Source organism: Rissa tridactyla, chromosome 1 (assembly GCF_028500815.1).
Source record: "Rissa tridactyla isolate bRisTri1 chromosome 1, bRisTri1.patW.cur.20221130, whole genome shotgun sequence".
NCBI lineage: Eukaryota > Metazoa > Chordata > Aves > Charadriiformes > Laridae > Rissa > Rissa tridactyla.
In genome coordinates this window covers 9,592,749-9,610,330 of record NC_071466.1, presented here as the reverse complement: position 1 = coordinate 9,610,330, position 17,582 = coordinate 9,592,749, and the positions used below count along the sequence as shown (strand labels likewise).

Genomic DNA, 17,582 nt, shown 5'->3' with positions numbered 1-17,582 from the left:
GTGTCCCCCTTCCCCCAGGACACTGTGTACCCCCCCAGGACACCGTGTCGTCCCCCCCCCCAGGACACCATGTACCCCCCAGGACACCCTGTCCCCCCCAGAACACTGTGTCCCCCCCCAAGACACTGTGTGCCCCCCAGGACACCATGTCCATCCCCCCCCCAGGCCACTGTGTCCCCCCCCCAGGACACCATGTTCCCCCGCTCAGGACACCGTGTCCCCCTTCTCCCAGGACACTGTGTGCCCCCCCAGGACAACGCGTGTCCTCCCCCAAAACACCGTGTACCCCCCCAAGATACTGTGTACCCCCCAGGACACCCTGTCCCCCCCAGAACACTGCGTGTCCCCCCCCAAGACACTGTGTGCCCCCAGGACACCATGTGTGTCCCCCCCCCCCAGGACACTGTGTCATCCCCACCAGGACACTGTGTGTCCCCCCCAGGACACTGGGTCATCCCCCAGGACACCGTCTGTGTCCCCTGGGGACACAGATCCTGACACACTTCCCCCCCCCCGCCCCCCCGCGATCCCGCAGGGTGCACAGATGACATCGTCACCAGCGACCACTCGCCCGTCTTCGGCTCCTTCGAGGTGGGGGTGACGTCCCAGTTCGTCTCCAAAAAAGGTGCCTGTCCCCAAGCAGACACCCCGCTTCCCACCTCCCCCCCCCCAACCCCTGCCATGTGTGGGTCCCACCTCTCCCTCCAGGGGAGTCGGTGGGGGGGGGGGGATGTCCCTGAGCCTGGCCTGTCCCTGGAGGGCTCTCCAAGTCCTCCGAGCAGGCGTACATCGAGTTCGAGAGCATCGAGGCCATCGTCAAGACGGCCAGCCGCACCAAGTTCTTCATCGAGTTCTACTCCCCCTGCTTGGAAGGTGAGGGATGGGGTGGGGGTACCCAACGCGGGGGGGCACCAAGGGGAAGGAGACCTGGGGGGCCACCAAGGTGAAAGGGACCTGGGGGGCCACCAAGGGGAAAGAGGCCTGGGGGCCCACCAAGGGGAGAGAGACCTGTGGGGCCACCAAGGGGAAAGGGACCTGGGGGGCCACCAAGGGGAGAGAGACATGGGGGGCTACCAAGAGGAAGGAGACCTGGGGGGCCACCCAGGGGAAAGAGACCTGTAGGGGCACCAAGGGGAAAGGGACCTGGGATGCCACCAAGGGGAGAGAGACATGGGAGGCCACCAAGAGAAGGAGACCTGTGGGGCCACCAAGGCAAAAGGGACCTGAGGGGCCACCAAGGGGAAAGAGGCCTGGGGCCCACCAAGGGGAAAGGGACCTGGGGGGCCACCAAGGGGAGAGAGACATGGGGGGCTACCAAGAGGAAGGAGACCTGTGGGGCCACCAAGGGGAAAGGGACCTGGGGGGCCACCAAGGGGAGAGAGACATGGGGGGCTGATGGTGGCCTTGCCATGTGTGTGTCGTTCCCCGCCCCCGCCGGCAGAATTCAAGAAGAGCTTCGAAAACGACAGCCAGAGCAGCGACAACATCAACTTCCTCAAGGTGCAGTGGTCGTCCCGGCAGCTGCCCACGGTGAGGAGGGCAGGGATGGCGGCGCGGGGGGGGGGGGGGGGGAATGCAGGCAGGGAGACTCCCCCCTCCTGCATCCCAGTGACCGTCCCCCTCTGTCCCCCAGCTGAAGCCCATCCTCTCCGAGATCGAGTACCTGCAGGACCAGCACCTCCTGCTCACCGTCAAATCCCTCGACGGCTACGAGTCCTACGGTGAGCACCCAGCGCCGGGCCGGGGGGGGAAGGTTATGGGGAGGGGAGGTTGGGGGCGAGGCGGTCCCAAGGGGGATGGTGGACCCTCGGACACCCCCCCCCATCCCCCCTTTATTTTGCTCACCCCCAGGGGAGTGCGTCATCGCCCTCAAGTCCATGATCGGCAGCACGGCGCAGCAGTTCCTCACCTACCTCTCCCACCGGGGCGAGGAGACCGGCAACATCCGCGGCTCCATGAAGGTGCGGGTGCCCGCCGAGCGCCTGGGCACCCGCGAGAGGCTCTACGGTGAGCTGGGGGGGGGGGACACACACACACACACACACACACAGGGGGGATGGGATCCCCCCCCCCACCCCGAGCTGAGCGCTCCCCCCCCCACCCCGTGCCTCGCAGAGTGGATCAGCATCGATAAGGACGAGACGGCGGCTGGCAAAGGGAAGGTGCCGCTGGGTGCCAGGGCCAACCAGGACTATGCCAAGTACGGGGGACAGGGCGGGGGGGGGGGTGTGGGGTGTGTGTGTGCACCGGTGACCCTCGCCTGGGGGTCCGGGGGGGGAGATGGGGGTCCTGGGGGGTGGGGCTGAGGGGGCTGGAGCATCTCCCGGTGAGGTCTGAGACCTGCCCCGGGGGTCTGACCCCATCCCAGGGGGCTGAGCCCCATCCCCTGGGGATGAGCTGCATCCTGGGGGGGGCCAAGCCCCATCCTGGGGGGCTGAGCCCCATCCTGGGAGGGGTCTGAGCCCTGTCCTGGGGGGGGCTGAGCTGTGTCCTGGGGGGCTGAGCCCCATCCTGGGGGGCTGACCCCATCCAATGGGGCTGAGCTGTGTCCTGGGGGGCTGAGCCCCATCCCATGGGGGGCCAAGCTCTGTCCCTTGGGTCTGAGCCATGTCCTGGGGGGGCTGAGCCCCATCCTCTGGGGCTGAGCCATGTCCTGAGGGGCTGAGCCCCATCCTGGGGGGGGGTCAAGCCCTGTCCTGGGGGGCTGAGCCATGTCCTGGGGGGCTGAGCCCCATCCTGGGGGGGTCTGAGCCCTGTCCCATGGTTCTGACCCCATGCTGGAGGTCTGAGCCCCACCCTATGGGGCTGAGCCATGTCCTGAGGAGCTAAGCCCCATCCTGGGGGGGGTCGAGCCCTGTCCTCGGGGGCCGAGCCCCATCCCGGGAGCCAAGCCCCATCCCAGTGGGCTGAGCCCCATCCTGGGGGGGGCTGAGCCCCATCCTGGGGTTCTGAACCCCGTCCTTGGGGGGCTGAGCCCTGTCCTGAGGGTCTGGAGCCCTGTCCTAGCGGTCTGAGCCCCTTTCTGGGGGGCTGAGCCCCATCCTATGGGTCTGCCCCCCATCCTGGTGGTCTGAGCCCTGTCCTGTGGGGCTGAGCCCTGTCCGGGGGGGGCTGAGCCCCATCCCATGGGTCTGACCCCATCCTGGTGTTCTGAGCCCCATCCTTGGGGGGCTGAGCCCCATTCCTTGGGTCTGAGCCCCATCTTGGGGGGGGTTGAGCCCTGTCACGTGGGTCTGAACCCCATCTCGAGGGGGCCGAGCCCCACCCGGGGGGGTTCCGAGCCCCACGGGGCACCCCACCACCTCTCGTTGCCCAGGTCGGTGGGACGGAAGCCCCCCCGGTGCCGAGCCACCCGCCGCCCCCCCAGCGAAGCTGCCGGAGGAGCTGGAGAAGGGCAACACCGCACCAGCCCCCCCGGCCCCCCGCCCCACACCGTGGCCCCCCCAGGGAAGAGCCTGCCCCGAGCCGGGTGAGTGGGGATGGGCAGGGTTTTAAGTGGCGGGGCGGGGGGGGGACAACGACACAGGGACACCCACTGCCTCCCCCCGCACCCATGGGTTGTACCCCATCCTGAGGGTCTGGCTCACCCCTGTGTGTCATGTCCCCCTCCCCTCCACCCCCCCCCCCCCACAAAAAAGGTGCACGGCGGAGGCGACGGGGGGGCCGCTGAAGAACAGCTTCAACAACCCGGCGTACTACGTGCTGGAGGGGGTGCCCCACCAGCTGCTGGCCCCCGGGGACCCGGCAAACCCCCCCCCGCCAAGGGCAAGGTGCAGCCGGGGGTCCCCGAGCGGCGCCGGCGCCCCTCCTGCCGGGGGGGGGAGGAGAGCTCCTCGGACGAGGACACCGGCACCCTCAACCTGCCCCCCCCCGATTTCCCCCCGCCGCCGCTGCCGCCGCGCGAGCTGGAGGTGCCCCCCCCCAACCCCTTCTTCGGCACCCTCAAGGAGGACCCCAAAACCCGGCCGGCTTTGGGTGACCCCCCCCCACCCAAGCTGCACCCCCGGCCCTCGGGATTCGGGATGGAGGCGCCTGGGGGGACCCCTTTAACCGGGGGGGTTCCAGCCCCTGGGGGCATTCCACCCCCCACGGGGGTTCCGGCTGCCCCTGGGGGGGTCGCAGCCCCGGGGGGGGTGCCGTCGGTGGCGGGGGGGGCTGCTGGACGACCGCTCCTGCTCGGTGCTGCAGATGGCCAAGACGCTGAGCGAGGTGGACTATGGCGGGGGGAAGGGGAGGGCAGCCCCCCCTTCCCCCTCCCCAACCGCTGCTGGGCAAGGGGGGGCGCTTGGAGCTGCCCCCCCCGCTGCCTGCCCCCCGACTACGGCCGCCCCCTCGCCTTCCCCCCCCACTCCATCCGGGAGAGCATCCAGGAGGACCTGGCTGAGGAGGTTGGGTGCTCTGGGCGGGGAGGAGGGGGGGGAGGTTTGGGGGGGGGGGGGGGGGGGGATGTTGGGGTGCTCCCCTCCCTTTGAGGGGGGCCCTGGGGTGCGCTGAGGTGGGGGGGGGAAAGGGGGTGGCGTGAGGGATGTGGTGGTGGTTTGGGGTGGGGGGATTGTGGGGCGGAGCTGGGGGGGGGAGAGGGTGGGAGGGGCAGAGGGTGGGTACCCCCCCCGCCTGCATTCCCCCCACCTGCCTGCATCCACGGGAGCATGGGGGGGTCCCATGCCGGGGGGGGCGGGGGCGGTGATCCCTGGGGGTGCATGGGGGGCTGAGGGTGGGTGCTGCCCCCCAGGTGCTGTGCCCCCCTCCCCGGGCAACGCCCCTTTGTGGCACGGGGGGGGATGGGGGGGTCCCATGCTGAGGGTGGGGGTCCCCTGGGGGTGTGGGGGGGGGGCTGAGGGTAGGGGGCTGCCCCCCAGGTACTGTGCCCCCCTTCCCGGGTAGGGCCCCTCCATGGCACAGGGGGGTCCCCAGGGGAATGTGGGGGGGGCCGTGGGAGTGCTGAGGGTGGGTGCTGCCCCCCCCCCACCCCCACCCCAGGCGCTGTGCCAGGGGGGCCGTGGCGGGGGGGCCGTACCCGGCGTGGGCGAGTGGCTGCGGGCGCTGGGGCTGGAGCGGTACGAGGAGGGGCTGCTGCGCAACGGCTGGGACGACCTGGAGTTCCTCAGGTGAGGGGCACCCCCGGGGCGGGGGGGGGGGGCACCCCCAAACCCCCCCCACCCCACACACACCCCCCCCCCCGGCCTTGCCAGCCGCGGTGGGTCCACGTCCTCCCCTCGCCAGGGGGGTCACGGCCATGCCTGGGGGGGGGCACCCTGCCGTGGGGAGACCCCCTGGGGGGTGCTGCCCTGGGGGGTCCCCGCTGCATTGGGGCGTCCTTGCTGTTCCTCGGGGGTGGAGGGGGCCCCCACTGCCCCTGGGGGGTCCCTGCTTCACTGGGGGGGGTCCCAGCTGCACTGGGGGTTCCTCGCTGCCCCTGGGGGTCCCTGCTTCATCGCGGGGGAAGGGGGTGTTCCTACTGCCCCCCTGGGGGTCCCCACTGTCCCTGGGGGGTCCCCACTGCTGCTGGGGGGGGTCCCTGCTGCATTGGGGGGGTCCTTGCTGCCCCTGGGGGCGTCCCCACTGCCCCTGTGGGTCCCTGCTGCACTGGGGGGGGGGGGGGTCCCTGCTGCCCCACGGGGGGTCCCTGCTGCATTGGGGGGGGTCCCTGCTGCTCCCTGGGGGTCCCCGCTTAATTGGGGGGTCCCTGCTGCATTGGGGGGTCCCCACTGCCCCTGGAGGGGGGGTGTCTCTGCTGCATTTGGGGGTCCCCGCTGCTCCTCAGGGGTCCCTACTGCCCCTTGGGGGTTCCTGCTGCACTGGGGGGGGTCCCACTGCCCCCCAGGGCCACGTAGCCCCATGGTAGGGATGGGGAGGAGACCGGGTGGGCACCCAGCAGCCCAAGCGGGTGCCCCTGCGCCCACTGAGGGGGGTCCCCCCATGGCCTTGGGGTCCCCGCCCGGGGGATGGTGAGACCCATGCCTGTGCCCGCCCCCCCCCCCCCCCCGCCAGCGACATCACGGAGGAGGACCTGGAGGAGGCCGGTGTGCTGGATCCCGGCCACAAGCGCGTCCTCCTGGAGAGCCTCCAGCTCCGCAAATAGCCACAGCTGGGAATCCTGCATCCCGCATCCCGTGGCTGCACATCCCACATCCTGCGGCCCAGCATGCCACATCCTGCGGCCGATCATCCCGCATCCCGCGGTTGGGCGTCCCGTGGATGCACGTCCCGCATCCTGCAACCGAACATCCCGCATCCCGTGGCTGAGCATCCCAAATCCCACGGTTGAACGTCCCACGGATGCACATCCCGCATCCTACGACCGAACATCCTGTATCCTGCGGCTGCACATCCCGCGTCCTGCGGCCGAGCATCCCGCATCCTGCGGTTGATCGCCCCACGGATGCACATCCTGCATCCCGTGGCCGAGCATCCTGCATCCCGTGGCTGAGCGTCCCTCATCCCGCAGTTGAGCGTCCCATGGATGCACATCCCACAGTTGATCACCCCACGGATGCACATCCTGCATCCTGTGTCCGAGCATCCCGCATCCTGCGGCCGAGCATCCCGCATCCCGAGGCCGAGCATCCCATGGATGCACATCCTGCATCCCGCGGCCGAGCATCCCGCACCCCGTGGTTGATCGCCCCATGGGTGCACATCCCACGTCCCAGGGATGCACATCCCGCATCCTGCAGCCGAGCATCCCCTGTCCCGCATCCGTGCATCCCGCCATCACCAGCAGTAGCCGTCACCAGCCGCTGGCGGGAGCACCGGGACCCCCCCCACCCCTGGGTGTTGGGTAACGGCAGGTTGGCGGGGGGGGTGGGGGTGTCTGGGGGGGGTGGGGGCAAGGGGGGGGTGGGTCCTGGTCAGACAATTTCAGTGGGGGGGTCCCGCCCATGGGGCCTCCCCTCGTTTTAAGTTATTTCTTATTTATTGAGAGAAGGGACGAGCCTTCGTCTTGCCGGGGGGGAACACCTGCGGGTGGGGGTTCCAACGTGGCCCCTCGCAGCCGGGGGGCGGGGGGGGGGGGAGGAAGAGGAGGAGGCTCTGAGTGAAGTCGTGTCGCAACCCAAGTGCCTTCGTGATGCTGGGGATGGGATGGGGGGGCCCTGCCACCCCCCATGGACGGCACTGGGCAAAACTTGGGGGTCCCATCCCTGCCCTGGAGGTCCCATCCCCACCCTCGGGGTCCCAACCCCACCTATGGGGTTCCATCCCCACCCGTGGGGGGTCCGGTCCCCCCCAGGGGATCCCAATCCCACCCAAGGGGTTGCATCCCTGCCTTGGGGGTCCCAATCCCCACCCAAGGGGTCCCAATCCCACCCTGGGGGTCCCGTCCCCCCCCCAGGGGGTGCCAACCCTTGCCTGGGGGTCCCGTTCCCACCCAGGGGGTGCCAACCCTTCCCTGGGAGTCCCATCCCCACCTTGGGGGGTCCCAACCATTCCCTGGGGGGTCCCGTCCCCACCCAGGGGGTGCCAACCCTTCCCTGGGAGTCCCATCCCCACCTTGGGGGGTCCCAACCATTCCCTGGGGGTCCCCTCCCCCCCAGGGGCTCCCAATCCCACCCTGGGGGTCCCATCCCCCCCCAGGGGGGTCCCGCTGCAGCAGAGCCGGACCAGTGCCTTCACCCACTTCCCCCCCCCCCCCACACCACCAGTGCCTCCGGGGTGCCCCCCCACCCCCCACTCCCAGTTTGCCCATTAGGTACTTGCTGGATCCGTCCCCTCCCGGGGGCTGCGCCAGCCTCGGGGGGTGGCAGCGGGGCTGGCACCCGAGTGTCTCCCCCCCCGGGGGTGCTCAGCCAGGTCTAACCCCCCCCCCCCCCCCGGGGGTGCTCACCTGGGTGTGTGTCCCCCCAACGGGTGCTGATCCAGGTCCCCCCCCGCGGGTGCTCAGCCCCCAGCCTCACCAAGTGCCCTTCCAGGGGGGTCCCCAGGGTGGGGGGGGTGTCTCCCAGTCGTGCCTTTCCCCCCCCACCCCCAGGCTCTCCCCCTCCCCACGGGCTGCACCCAGGGGTGATGGGGGGCGATGCCCCCCCCCCCCCCCAGCCCAGCTCCTCGGACCCCAAACCCACACCTCCCCCCCGGCCCCGCTGCCACCACTCCGGCTGAGATGAAGGATGGGCCGGACACCCCCCGCCCCACACCTTTGGCAGCCCCCCCCCTATTCCCCCCCACCCCCCCCTCGTTAGCTAACGAGGTGTTTGGTGTGAAATTAATCCTACTAAAAATACCCCCCCACCACCCCTTGTCCTGCCCCGTCTTTGGGTGGTTTTTGTTCAATCGCGAGTTGGGGCGGGGCGGGCCGGGGGGGGTGTTACTGTTTAATCAACGTCGTTGTAATTAATCAATGGGCATTGGAATTAATGGGCTCCTCTTGCGCCGGGGTGAGGGGGAGGGCATTCCTATGGGAATCGCGGGATGAGGAACAGGGTCCCAGCACGGTCCGGGACCCTCCGGGCTGGCCATACTGGTCCCAGCATGGTCCAGATGCCCCCATCCCCGACACCCCCTGTAGACCCTGACCCAGCACCCAACGAAGCATCCGGGGCGGGGGGGGGGGGGACTTTGCACTGAGCAACCCCTGCCTGCACCCCCTGCCCGCACCCCTGCCCGCATCCCCTGCGTGCATCCCTGCCTGTATCCTGCCTGCACTCTGCCTGCATCCCCTGCCTGCATCCCTGCCTGTATCCTGCCTGCACCGCTGCCTGCATCCCTTGCCTGCACGCTGCCTGCACCCCGTGCCTGCATCCCCTGCCTGCATCCCTTGCCTGCACCCTGCCTGCACTCTGCCTGCACCCCTGCCTGCACCCCGTGCACCCCCTGCCTGCGCCCCCTGCCCCCTCCCTGCCTCATCCCAGGGGCATTGCAGCCCCCAGCCCCCCCGTACCCCAGCCCCCCCGTTCCCCCCCCCCCACTCACGGCACCCCAGGGTGATCCTCGCTGCCACCCCAGGTCCCCGCTCGGGGTCTTTTTGGGGGGGGGGGTACACACACGACACCCCCAAACATCCCTAAGGGGCCGGGGCCTGCGCACCCCCGGCATCGCCTAGGGGTCCACAAGGGGGGCTGGGGGGGGCTCGGGGCGGGGGGGGGGGGGCTTGGCCGTGACCTTCAGCCCCGGGGGGGGGGTGTCGCAGCGAGGTGGGGGTGGGGGGGGCCGGTGGTGTCCGCAATAAATTAAGTTTTATTTGGATTAGTGTCGTTTGCAAACGGGGCCAATAAATTACAGAACGGTTAAAAACCAAAAAAAAACAAACCAAAAAAACCCCACCTCAAAAAAAAAAAAAACCCAAAAAAGAAAAAAAAGGCGAAAACCAAACCCACCTTAGCCTGGGGGAGGGGGATACGGGGGGGGGGGGGGCGGAGACCCTCGATGGGGGTGGGGGGAGAGGGATGGGGGTCCCACCGCTGCTCACCGCGCTGCGAAGCCCCCCCCCCGGGGGTCAGAGCTGCACCCTGACCCCCCCCCCCAGCCCCGGGACCCTCCCCAGGGTGACGGCCCGGCTAGAGACGGGACCCGGCGGCGGGGCGGGGGGGGGGGGCTCCCCATCCATCTCCCGGGGTCCCGGGTCCTCCAAGGGGTCCCGCAATCTGCTCCGGGGGGGGGGGGGGCTCAGTGGGACGGTGACGGCAGCGAGCGCACAGCCCCAGTCCTGCGTTTGCCCCCCCCCCGCCCAAATCCCATCGCGGGGGGGGGGGGGGGGGGTGTCTCCCCTCCAATCCCACCGGTGTGCTGCTGGGGGGGGGGGGGGGGAGCACATCCGTGTCCGCAGGCAGGATTTGGGGGGGGCATCACCCCCTCCCCGCACCGGGGGGGCTTTTTCTACCCCTGGCACCGCTCACCCCGCGGCCCCCCCGGGACCCCTAAAGTGCTTCCTCGCCCCCATCCCATGGTGGGGGGGGAGTGTCCCGGGGAGGGGGGGGGGCGCACCACAATACCGGAGCACGCCACAGCTGCCCCCACCCCTGGGGTGCACCCCCCCAAAGCGTGTTGGGTGGGGCTGGGGGGCTCCTGACCCCCTCCCTTTGCCCCCCCCGTGGTCCCACAGCACCCATGGGTGGGGGGGAGACGTCGGTGGGGGCTTCCCCCAGCTCTGCGTCCATCCCATCAGCACAGGGTCCGGGAGAGGGTGGGGGTCCCGTGGCCCCCCCGGCTAACAGCCTTGGGTGGGGGGGTCCCCGATCCATCTCCCCCCCCCCCTCACCGCCGGCGGCCGTTTGCCGGAGCATCACCGCTGGGTGCGCGTTGGGTGGGAGCGTCGTCACGGCGGGTGGGGGGCCCTGTGGCCCCCCCCCCATGGCCCCACAGCATCCGTGGGTGGGGGGGAGGCGTTGGCAGGGGGTCCCATGCCCCCCCTCTGTGGTCCCACAGCACCCGTGGGTGGGGGGGAGGCGTCAGTGGGGGCTTCCCCCAGCTCTGGGTCCATCCTGTTGGTGCAGTGTCCAGGAGAAGGTGGGGGTCCCGTGGGCCCCCCCGTAGTCACACAGCACCCATGGATGGGGGGGAGGCGTTGGCAGAGGGTCCTGTGGCTCCCCCCCCCCCCATAGCCCCACAGCACCCATGGGTGGGGGGAGACGTTGGTGGGGGCTTCCCCCAGCTCTGCGTCCATCCCATCGGCACAGGGTCTGGGAGAGGGTGGGGGTCCTGTGGCCCCCCCGGGGAACGGCCTTGGCTGGGGGGTCCCCGATCCATCTCCCCCCCCCCCCCCTCCCCGCCGGCGGCCGTTTGCCGGAGCATCATCGCTGGGTGCGCGTTTGGTGGGAGCGTCGTCATGGCGGGTGGGGGGCGCGGGGCGGCGGTTGGGGGGATCCGGGGGGGATGGTGGGGGTGGGTGGAGGGGGTGGGTGTGAATTTGGGGGGGGAGGTGGTGGGGGGAGCCCAGCTGTCTCCGGCGCATCAGAAGAGGTTTGTCTTGAGCGCGTTGGGTTTCCGATGGAAGGAGGAGAGGACGCCGGAGAAAGGTCCCGGCACGGCTTCGGCGGGCTGCCAGGCCTTCAGCAGGTCGGCGGCGTTGGCGGCTCCGCTGCTGGTGCTCACGCCGGCCCAGATGGGTGCCTTGAGGCCTTGGGGGGGGGGATGGCCGGGTCCCATGGGTGCCCCCGCCCCGGGACTGGGACTCAGGCTAGCGCCGGGGCTGCCCAGGTTGCCGGCGGCGGGCAGGGAGGCCGTGCTGTCGGGCGTGGGGCTGCAGTTGGATTCCTTGGATTCGTCGTCTTCCGAAGAAGAACGCGGGGGCTCCGACTTCTTGCCGTTGGCCCCCCCCGGGTTGCCACCGGCCCCCTTGGCATTGGCCGCCCGCTCTTGCTTGCGGAATTTGGCTCGGCGGTTCTGGAACCAGACCTGGAGTTGGGGGGGGGGGGGGGGGAGAGGGGCGGGGAGGGAAAAGGGACGGGATGACAGAGGGGACGGGAGGACCCCCCCACGTCGCCATCCTTTGAGGTGGGGAGGGGGGGGTTGGGGGTGCCGAGGTTCTCGCCCCCTGGGTGCCCATTTCCCACTGGGGTGGGGACGCAATATATCGAAAAGCGGATACAGGGGTTTATAGTGCAGTGGGGGGGGACCTGACACCACCACGTTGCTGTGATACCGGCGGGGGGGGACACTGCTGGGACGACGTTGCCCCCTTGACTGCAGCTCCTGGGGAGAAGAGTCCCCTGTGCCCCCCCCCCAGGCAGCCTGTGTTCCCCCCCGTCTCCCCAGCACCTTCCCTGTGGCATCAGCACTGTGCATGGCCCCCCCTGGGAGGGAGGGGACCCCAAAGGTGGGACCCCCCCCCACAGACATGTGGGTCCCCCATCCTTTGGGCCAGGACCCACAACCCTATGGGTTCCCCCATCCTTGGGGCCAGGACCCCCCCACCCTGTGGGTCCCCCCATCCTTGAGGCCAGGACCCCCCAAGCCTTGAAGGTCCCCCCACCCTGGGGTACCAGGACCCCCCAGCCCCATGGATCCTCCATCCCTGGGGACAGGGACGCCACAGCTCCATTTGTCCCCTCATCCTTAGGGCTAGGACCCCCCCCAGCCCTGTGGGTCCCCCATCTTTGGGGACAAGGACCCTACACCTCCATCTTTAGGGCTAGGACACCCCCCAGCCCCATGGGTCCCCCCATCCTCAGGGCCAGGACCATCAGCCCCATGGATCCCCCATCCTTGGGGACAAGGACCCCACATCTCCATGTGTCCCCTCAACCTTAGGCTAGGACCCCCCCAGCCCTGTGGGTTCCCCAATCCTGGGGTACCAGGACCCCCCCCACACAAAAACAGGGGAGCTGGGACCCCCCCCACGACGTGGGGGGAGGTCTGCACCCACGTGGGAGGGGTCTGCACCAACAAACGGGGGGTCTGCACTAGTGGGGGGGGTCTGCACCCATGTGGGGGAGTCTGCACTGACAAATGGGTTTCTGCACCGATGTGGGGGGGGTCTGCACTGACACGGGGGGGTCTGCACCAACAAATGGAGGCATCTGCACGGATGTGGGGGGGTCTGCACTGACATGGGGGGGTCTGCACCCACATCAGGGGGTCTGCACCAACAAATGGAGGGTTTGCACTGATGTGGGGGGGTCTGCACCCATGTGAGGGGGGGTCTGCACTGAAAAATGGGGGGTCTGCGTCGACATGGGGTGGGGTCTGCACCCACATGAGTGGGTCTGTACTGACATGGGGGGGTCTGCACCCATGGGGGGGGGGTCTGCACTGACAAACGAGGGGGTCTGTACCCACATGGGGGGGTCTGCACCGGCAATGGGAGGGTCTGCACCCACATGGGGGGGGTATGCACCCACATCAGGGGGTCTGCACCAACAAACGGGGAGTCTGCACCCACATGGGGGGGTCTGCACCGAAAAACCAGGGGTCTGCACCGATGCGGGGGGCTCTGCACCCACATGAAGGGGTCTGCACCGATAAATGCGGGGGTCTGCACGCACATGGGGGGGTCTGCACCCACATGAGGGGGGGTCTGCACCGAAAAATGGGGGGTTTGCACCGATGTGGGGGCATCTGCACCCCCATGAGGGGGGTCTGCACCAACAAATGGGGGGGTCTGCACCGACATGGGGGGGTCTGCACCGATGTGTGAGGGTCTGCACCCACGTGAGAGGGTCTGCACTGACATGGTGGGGGTCTGCACCCACATGAGGGGGGGCCTGGCCTAAAAAATGGAGGGTCTGCACCGACAATGGGGGGGTCTGCACCGACATGGGGGGGTCTGCACCGACAAAGGGGCCGGTCTCCGTCCCCCCCCCCAGCCTCTCCCCAACGCCACCGTCCCCGATGCCTTTGGGACCGTGACGAATCCCCGCCGGCGGGTGCCAGCGCGACGGCGACGCGGCACGAACCGACCCCCCCCCGCCATCTCTGCCGGGAGTGGGGCTGGGGCTGGGCGGGGGGGGGGCCCTTCCGAGCCCCCCCGTCAGACCAGGGCATCCTGTCCCCTCCTCCACCGCTCCGCGGTGACAAAACCGAGTCCCCCCTCCCTCCCTGTCCCCCATCCCATCCCGTCCCCAGCAACCTACCGGCAGGGGGAAAACCCACGGAAGCGCCTCATTCCCACCCCACCCCCGCCAACTCCCCCACCCCGCGGCGGGGTCCCCACGGCTTCCCCGCCACCGCCCCGAGGCGGGGAGCGCAGCAGCGGGGGCCCGAGGTTGGGACCCCAGCCCCACCCCCGCCACCTCCGTCCCCAGGGGGGGTGGGGGGGGTGTGTGTCCCCCCCATCCCCCCACCCCCCCCCCCCCCCCACCCCCCGCTGCCCACCTGCACCCGGGCCTCGGTGAGGTCGATCTTGAGGGCCAGCTCCTCCCGGGTGTAGATGTCGGGGTAGTGGGTCTCGGCGAAGACCCGCTCCAGCTCCTTCAGCTGGGAGCTGGTGAACGTCGTCCGGATCCGCCGCTGCTTCCGCTTCTCGTTGATCCCCGACGGGTCCGAGAAGAATTTGTAGGGCACTGGGGAGAAAGAGAGAGAGAGAGAGAAACTGGGGGTGAGCGTGGGTGGGTGGGGGGAAACGGCAAGGTGGGAAGGGATACCGGGATTCACCGGGAAGGGGGAGCGGGAGACAACAGGGGCAGGAGGCAGGGACGGATCGGGCAGGGATAGACCGGGCAGGGATGGATCGGGCAGGGATGGACCGGGCAGGGATGATCGAGGCAGGACACACCAGGCAGGGATGATGCGGGCAGGATGCAGGGAGCAGGGATGGATCGGGTTGGGATGAACTGGGCAGGACACACCAGGCAGGGATGATGCGGGCAGGATGCAGGCAGCAGGAATGGATCGGGTTGGGATCAACTGGGCAGGACACACCAGGCAGGGATGATGCGGGCAGGATGCAGGGAGCGGGGATGGATCGGGATGGGATGATCTGGGCAAGGATGAACCGGGCAGTGACGCACCGGGCATGGATGATCCAGGCAGGGACACACCAGGCAGGGATGATGCGGGCAGAATGCAGGGAGCAGGGATGGATCAGGCAGGGATGAACCGGGCAGGACACACCGCGCAGGGATAATCTGGGAAGGGAGCACCGGGCAGGGATGCACTGGGAAGGGATGAGCCGGGAAGCAATGATCCGGGCAGGATGCAGGAAGCAGGGGTGGACCGGGCAGGGATGAACTGGGCAGGGATGCAGCGGGCAGGGATGATCCAGGCAGGACACACCAGGCAGGGACACACCGGGCGGGGATGATCCGGGCAGGGATGAACGGAGAAGGACACACCGGTCAGGAATGATCTGGGAAGGGAGGCACCGGGCAGGGATGCACCGGGCGGGGATGATCCAGGCAGGACACACCGGGCAGGGAGGCACCGGGCTGTAATGGATCGGGCAGGGATGAACCGGACAAGGATGGACCGGGCAGGGATAGATTGGATACGGATGGACTGGGCAGGGATGAACTGTGCGGGGATAAACCTGGAAGGGATGACCTGGGCAGGGATGGACCGGGCAGGGATGAACCGGACAGGGATGATCCAGGCAGGGAGGCACCGGGCAGGAATGCACAGGGCAGGGATAGACCGGGCAGGGATAGACCGGGCAGGGATGCACCGGGCAGGGATGATGCGGGCAGGGAGGCACCGGCAGGGACGAACGGGGCAGGGACGAACTGGACAGGGATGCACCGGGCAGGGATGGACCGGACTGGGATGGACCGGACTGGGATGAACCGGGCAGGATGCAGGGAGCAGGAATGGATCGAACTGGGATGGACCGGGCAGGGTCGCACCGAGCACGGCGGGGGGACACCGCCGGCAGGGCGGGCAGGGCGGCCGCGGAGCTCGGGCTCTGCCTCCCCGCGCCCCCCGGGCCCCTTCGTTCGATGTCGCCGCTGTCCCCTCGGCGGGAGCGGGCCGGGGCCGGGGCCAGTGCGGGGAGGGGCGGCCGGTACCGTTCGGCGGCTCCTTCGTTATCGGCGCATCCGCGGGCAGCGCGTCCGCGGAGGCAACGAAAGCGGAGCGGGGAGGGGGGACCCGACGGCGCCGACCCCCCAGCCCCGCTCAGGGCCGCCGCCGCCCCGGGGACCTCGGGTAACCCGGTACCGCGCTGCCGGGACTGCCCAGGAGCGGGGGGCTGCTGGGGCGGCGGGTACCGGCGGTAGCGGGCATCGACGGCATCGGGAACCGATTGCACCGAGCATCGGCGGTACCGAGCACCGGTGATACCGGGAACCGATTGCACCGAGCACCGGCGGTACCGGGAACCGTAGGTACCGGGAACCAATTGCACCGAGCACCGGCGGCAAATGGTACCGCCTGTACTGGGAACGGACGGCCCTGAGCACCGGCGGTAACGAACATCGACGGTACCGAGCACCGAGAGCGGCGGTTACCGCTGGCACCGAGTCCTGACAGTACCGAGCATCAGCGGCACCGGGCACCGACGGCACCGGGAACCGATGGTACCGGACACCAGTGGCAGCGTGCACCGATTGTACCGAGCACCGACCGTACCGGGCACCGGCGGCATCGAAAACTGACGGTATTGGGCACCGGCGACATCGAGCACTGGCGGTCCCGGGCACCGACGGCACCGGGAACAGACAGTCCCGGGCACTGGCGGTCAGCGGAACCGATGGCACCGAGCCCGGACAGTACCGAGCACGGGCGGCATCGAGCACTGACGGTACCGGGCACCGATGGCATCGAAAATTGACGGTACCGAGCACCGACGGCAGCGAGAACCGAGGGTATCAGGCACCGTCGATAGGAGGAACGGATGGCACCGAGTCCGGAGAGTGCCGAGCACCGGCGGCATCGAAAATTGACGTTCCCGGGTACCGTCGGCATGGAAAATTCACGGTCCCGGGCACCGACAGCACCGGGAACAGAGGGTCACGGGCACCGGTGGTACAAGGAACCGATGGCACCGAGCCCGGACGGTACCGAGCACCGGCGGCATCTAAAATTGACGGTACCGGCCACCGATGGCATCGAGCACTGACGGTCCCGGGAACCGACGGCATGAAATATTGACCGTCCCGGGCACCGACGGCACCGGGAACCGAGGGTATCGGGCACCAGCGATACAAGGAACCGATGGCACCGAACCCGGACAGTACAGGGCACCGGCGGCATCGAAAATTGACCGTCCCGGGCACCGGTGGTACAAGGAGCCGATGGCATCGAGCCCGGAGAGTACCGAGCGTGGTCGGCATCGAAAACTGACTGTACCGGGCACTGATGGCATCGAAAATTGACGGTCCCGGGCACGGGCGGCACCGGGAACGGAGGGTCCCGGGCAGCGACGGCGGCAGCGGGAACGGAGGGTCCCGGGAGCACGGCGGGGGGGGGGATGCGGGGGCGGCGGTCCGTTACCTGCCGAGTAGGGCGAGGGCTGGTGGTCGCGCAGCGCGCCCAGGGCGCAGTTGGCGGAGGCGAGGGGGGGGCAGGCGGGCCCGGTGCCGAACCCCCCCCGCATGGGGCTGTACTGGAAGGAGCCGGCCTGGCTGCAGGGGCTGAACTCGTAGGCGGACGCCTCCATGGCGGCCACGCAGGAGTCGTAGGAGTTGAGGTAGGAGTAGTCCATGGCGAACATGGAGCGCCGGTGCCGGCTGCCGCCCGCCCGCCCGCCCGTTACCGCCGCCGCCGTCGCCGCCTGCCCGCCGGCCCCCGGCCCGCCCCCGCCATCCGCCGCCCCGGCCCGCCCCGGGCCGCCGTAATATACCGGCGGGGGGAGCGGCGGACAAAGGCTGCGCTCGCCGGGGGCTTTTGCATGACAATATCTCCCGGGGACGGCGGGTGCAGCAGGAGCGGGCGGAGCCGCCAACGCCCCCCCCCCCCCATCCCCGGGTACACACATCACCCCCCCCGCGCACACCACACCCCCACACCCCCCCCCGGTGTACACACACACACACACACACACTCCCACACACACACCCCGCCTCAGCGCCCACCGCACTTAACCCCCGGAGGGAGCCCGCCCCCCACCCCCGCAGCCCCGCACGTCGGGGCGGGCGGTGGGAGCGACCCCTCCGGCCATCCCCGAGGGGACACACCGGCCACCGGCCCCGGCCCCGACACCTCCCCCGTCCCGTTCCCGTCCCCCGCCATGGCCCCATCCCTCACACCGTTCCTGTCCCCAGCCCTCGCCTAGT

The 17,582-nt window shown here is 69.8% G+C and overlaps 2 protein-coding genes across 2 annotated transcripts in view; one reads left to right on the top strand and one right to left on the bottom strand.

The window, feature by feature from the left end:
- INPPL1 (inositol polyphosphate phosphatase like 1) overlaps nucleotides 1-6,795 on the top strand; it is a gene marked incomplete at its 5' end in the record, with an annotated part of 24,754 nt that extends 17,959 nt beyond the window's left edge. The window contains 13 exon segments of the mRNA XM_054224894.1: nucleotides 532-625; nucleotides 760-873; nucleotides 1,442-1,530; nucleotides 1,634-1,721; nucleotides 1,852-2,007; nucleotides 2,116-2,200; nucleotides 3,317-3,469; nucleotides 3,639-3,745; nucleotides 3,748-4,169; nucleotides 4,171-4,240; nucleotides 4,243-4,388; nucleotides 4,981-5,108; nucleotides 5,992-6,795. Coding sequence (XP_054080869.1) covers nucleotides 532-625; nucleotides 760-873; nucleotides 1,442-1,530; nucleotides 1,634-1,721; nucleotides 1,852-2,007; nucleotides 2,116-2,200; nucleotides 3,317-3,469; nucleotides 3,639-3,745; nucleotides 3,748-4,169; nucleotides 4,171-4,240; nucleotides 4,243-4,388; nucleotides 4,981-5,108; nucleotides 5,992-6,082 — 1,743 coding nt within the window.
- Nucleotides 6,796-10,884: 4,089 nt separating this feature from the next.
- Nucleotides 10,885-17,020, bottom strand: PHOX2A (paired like homeobox 2A). Its single transcript, XM_054225072.1, has 3 exons — nucleotides 16,801-17,020; nucleotides 13,747-13,934; nucleotides 10,885-11,328 (listed from the first exon to the last, which is right to left on the bottom strand). Exons 1-3 carry the CDS (start codon nucleotides 17,018-17,020, stop codon nucleotides 10,885-10,887), a joined length of 852 nt encoding a protein of 283 aa, XP_054081047.1.
- Nucleotides 17,021-17,582: the final 562 nt, after the last annotated feature.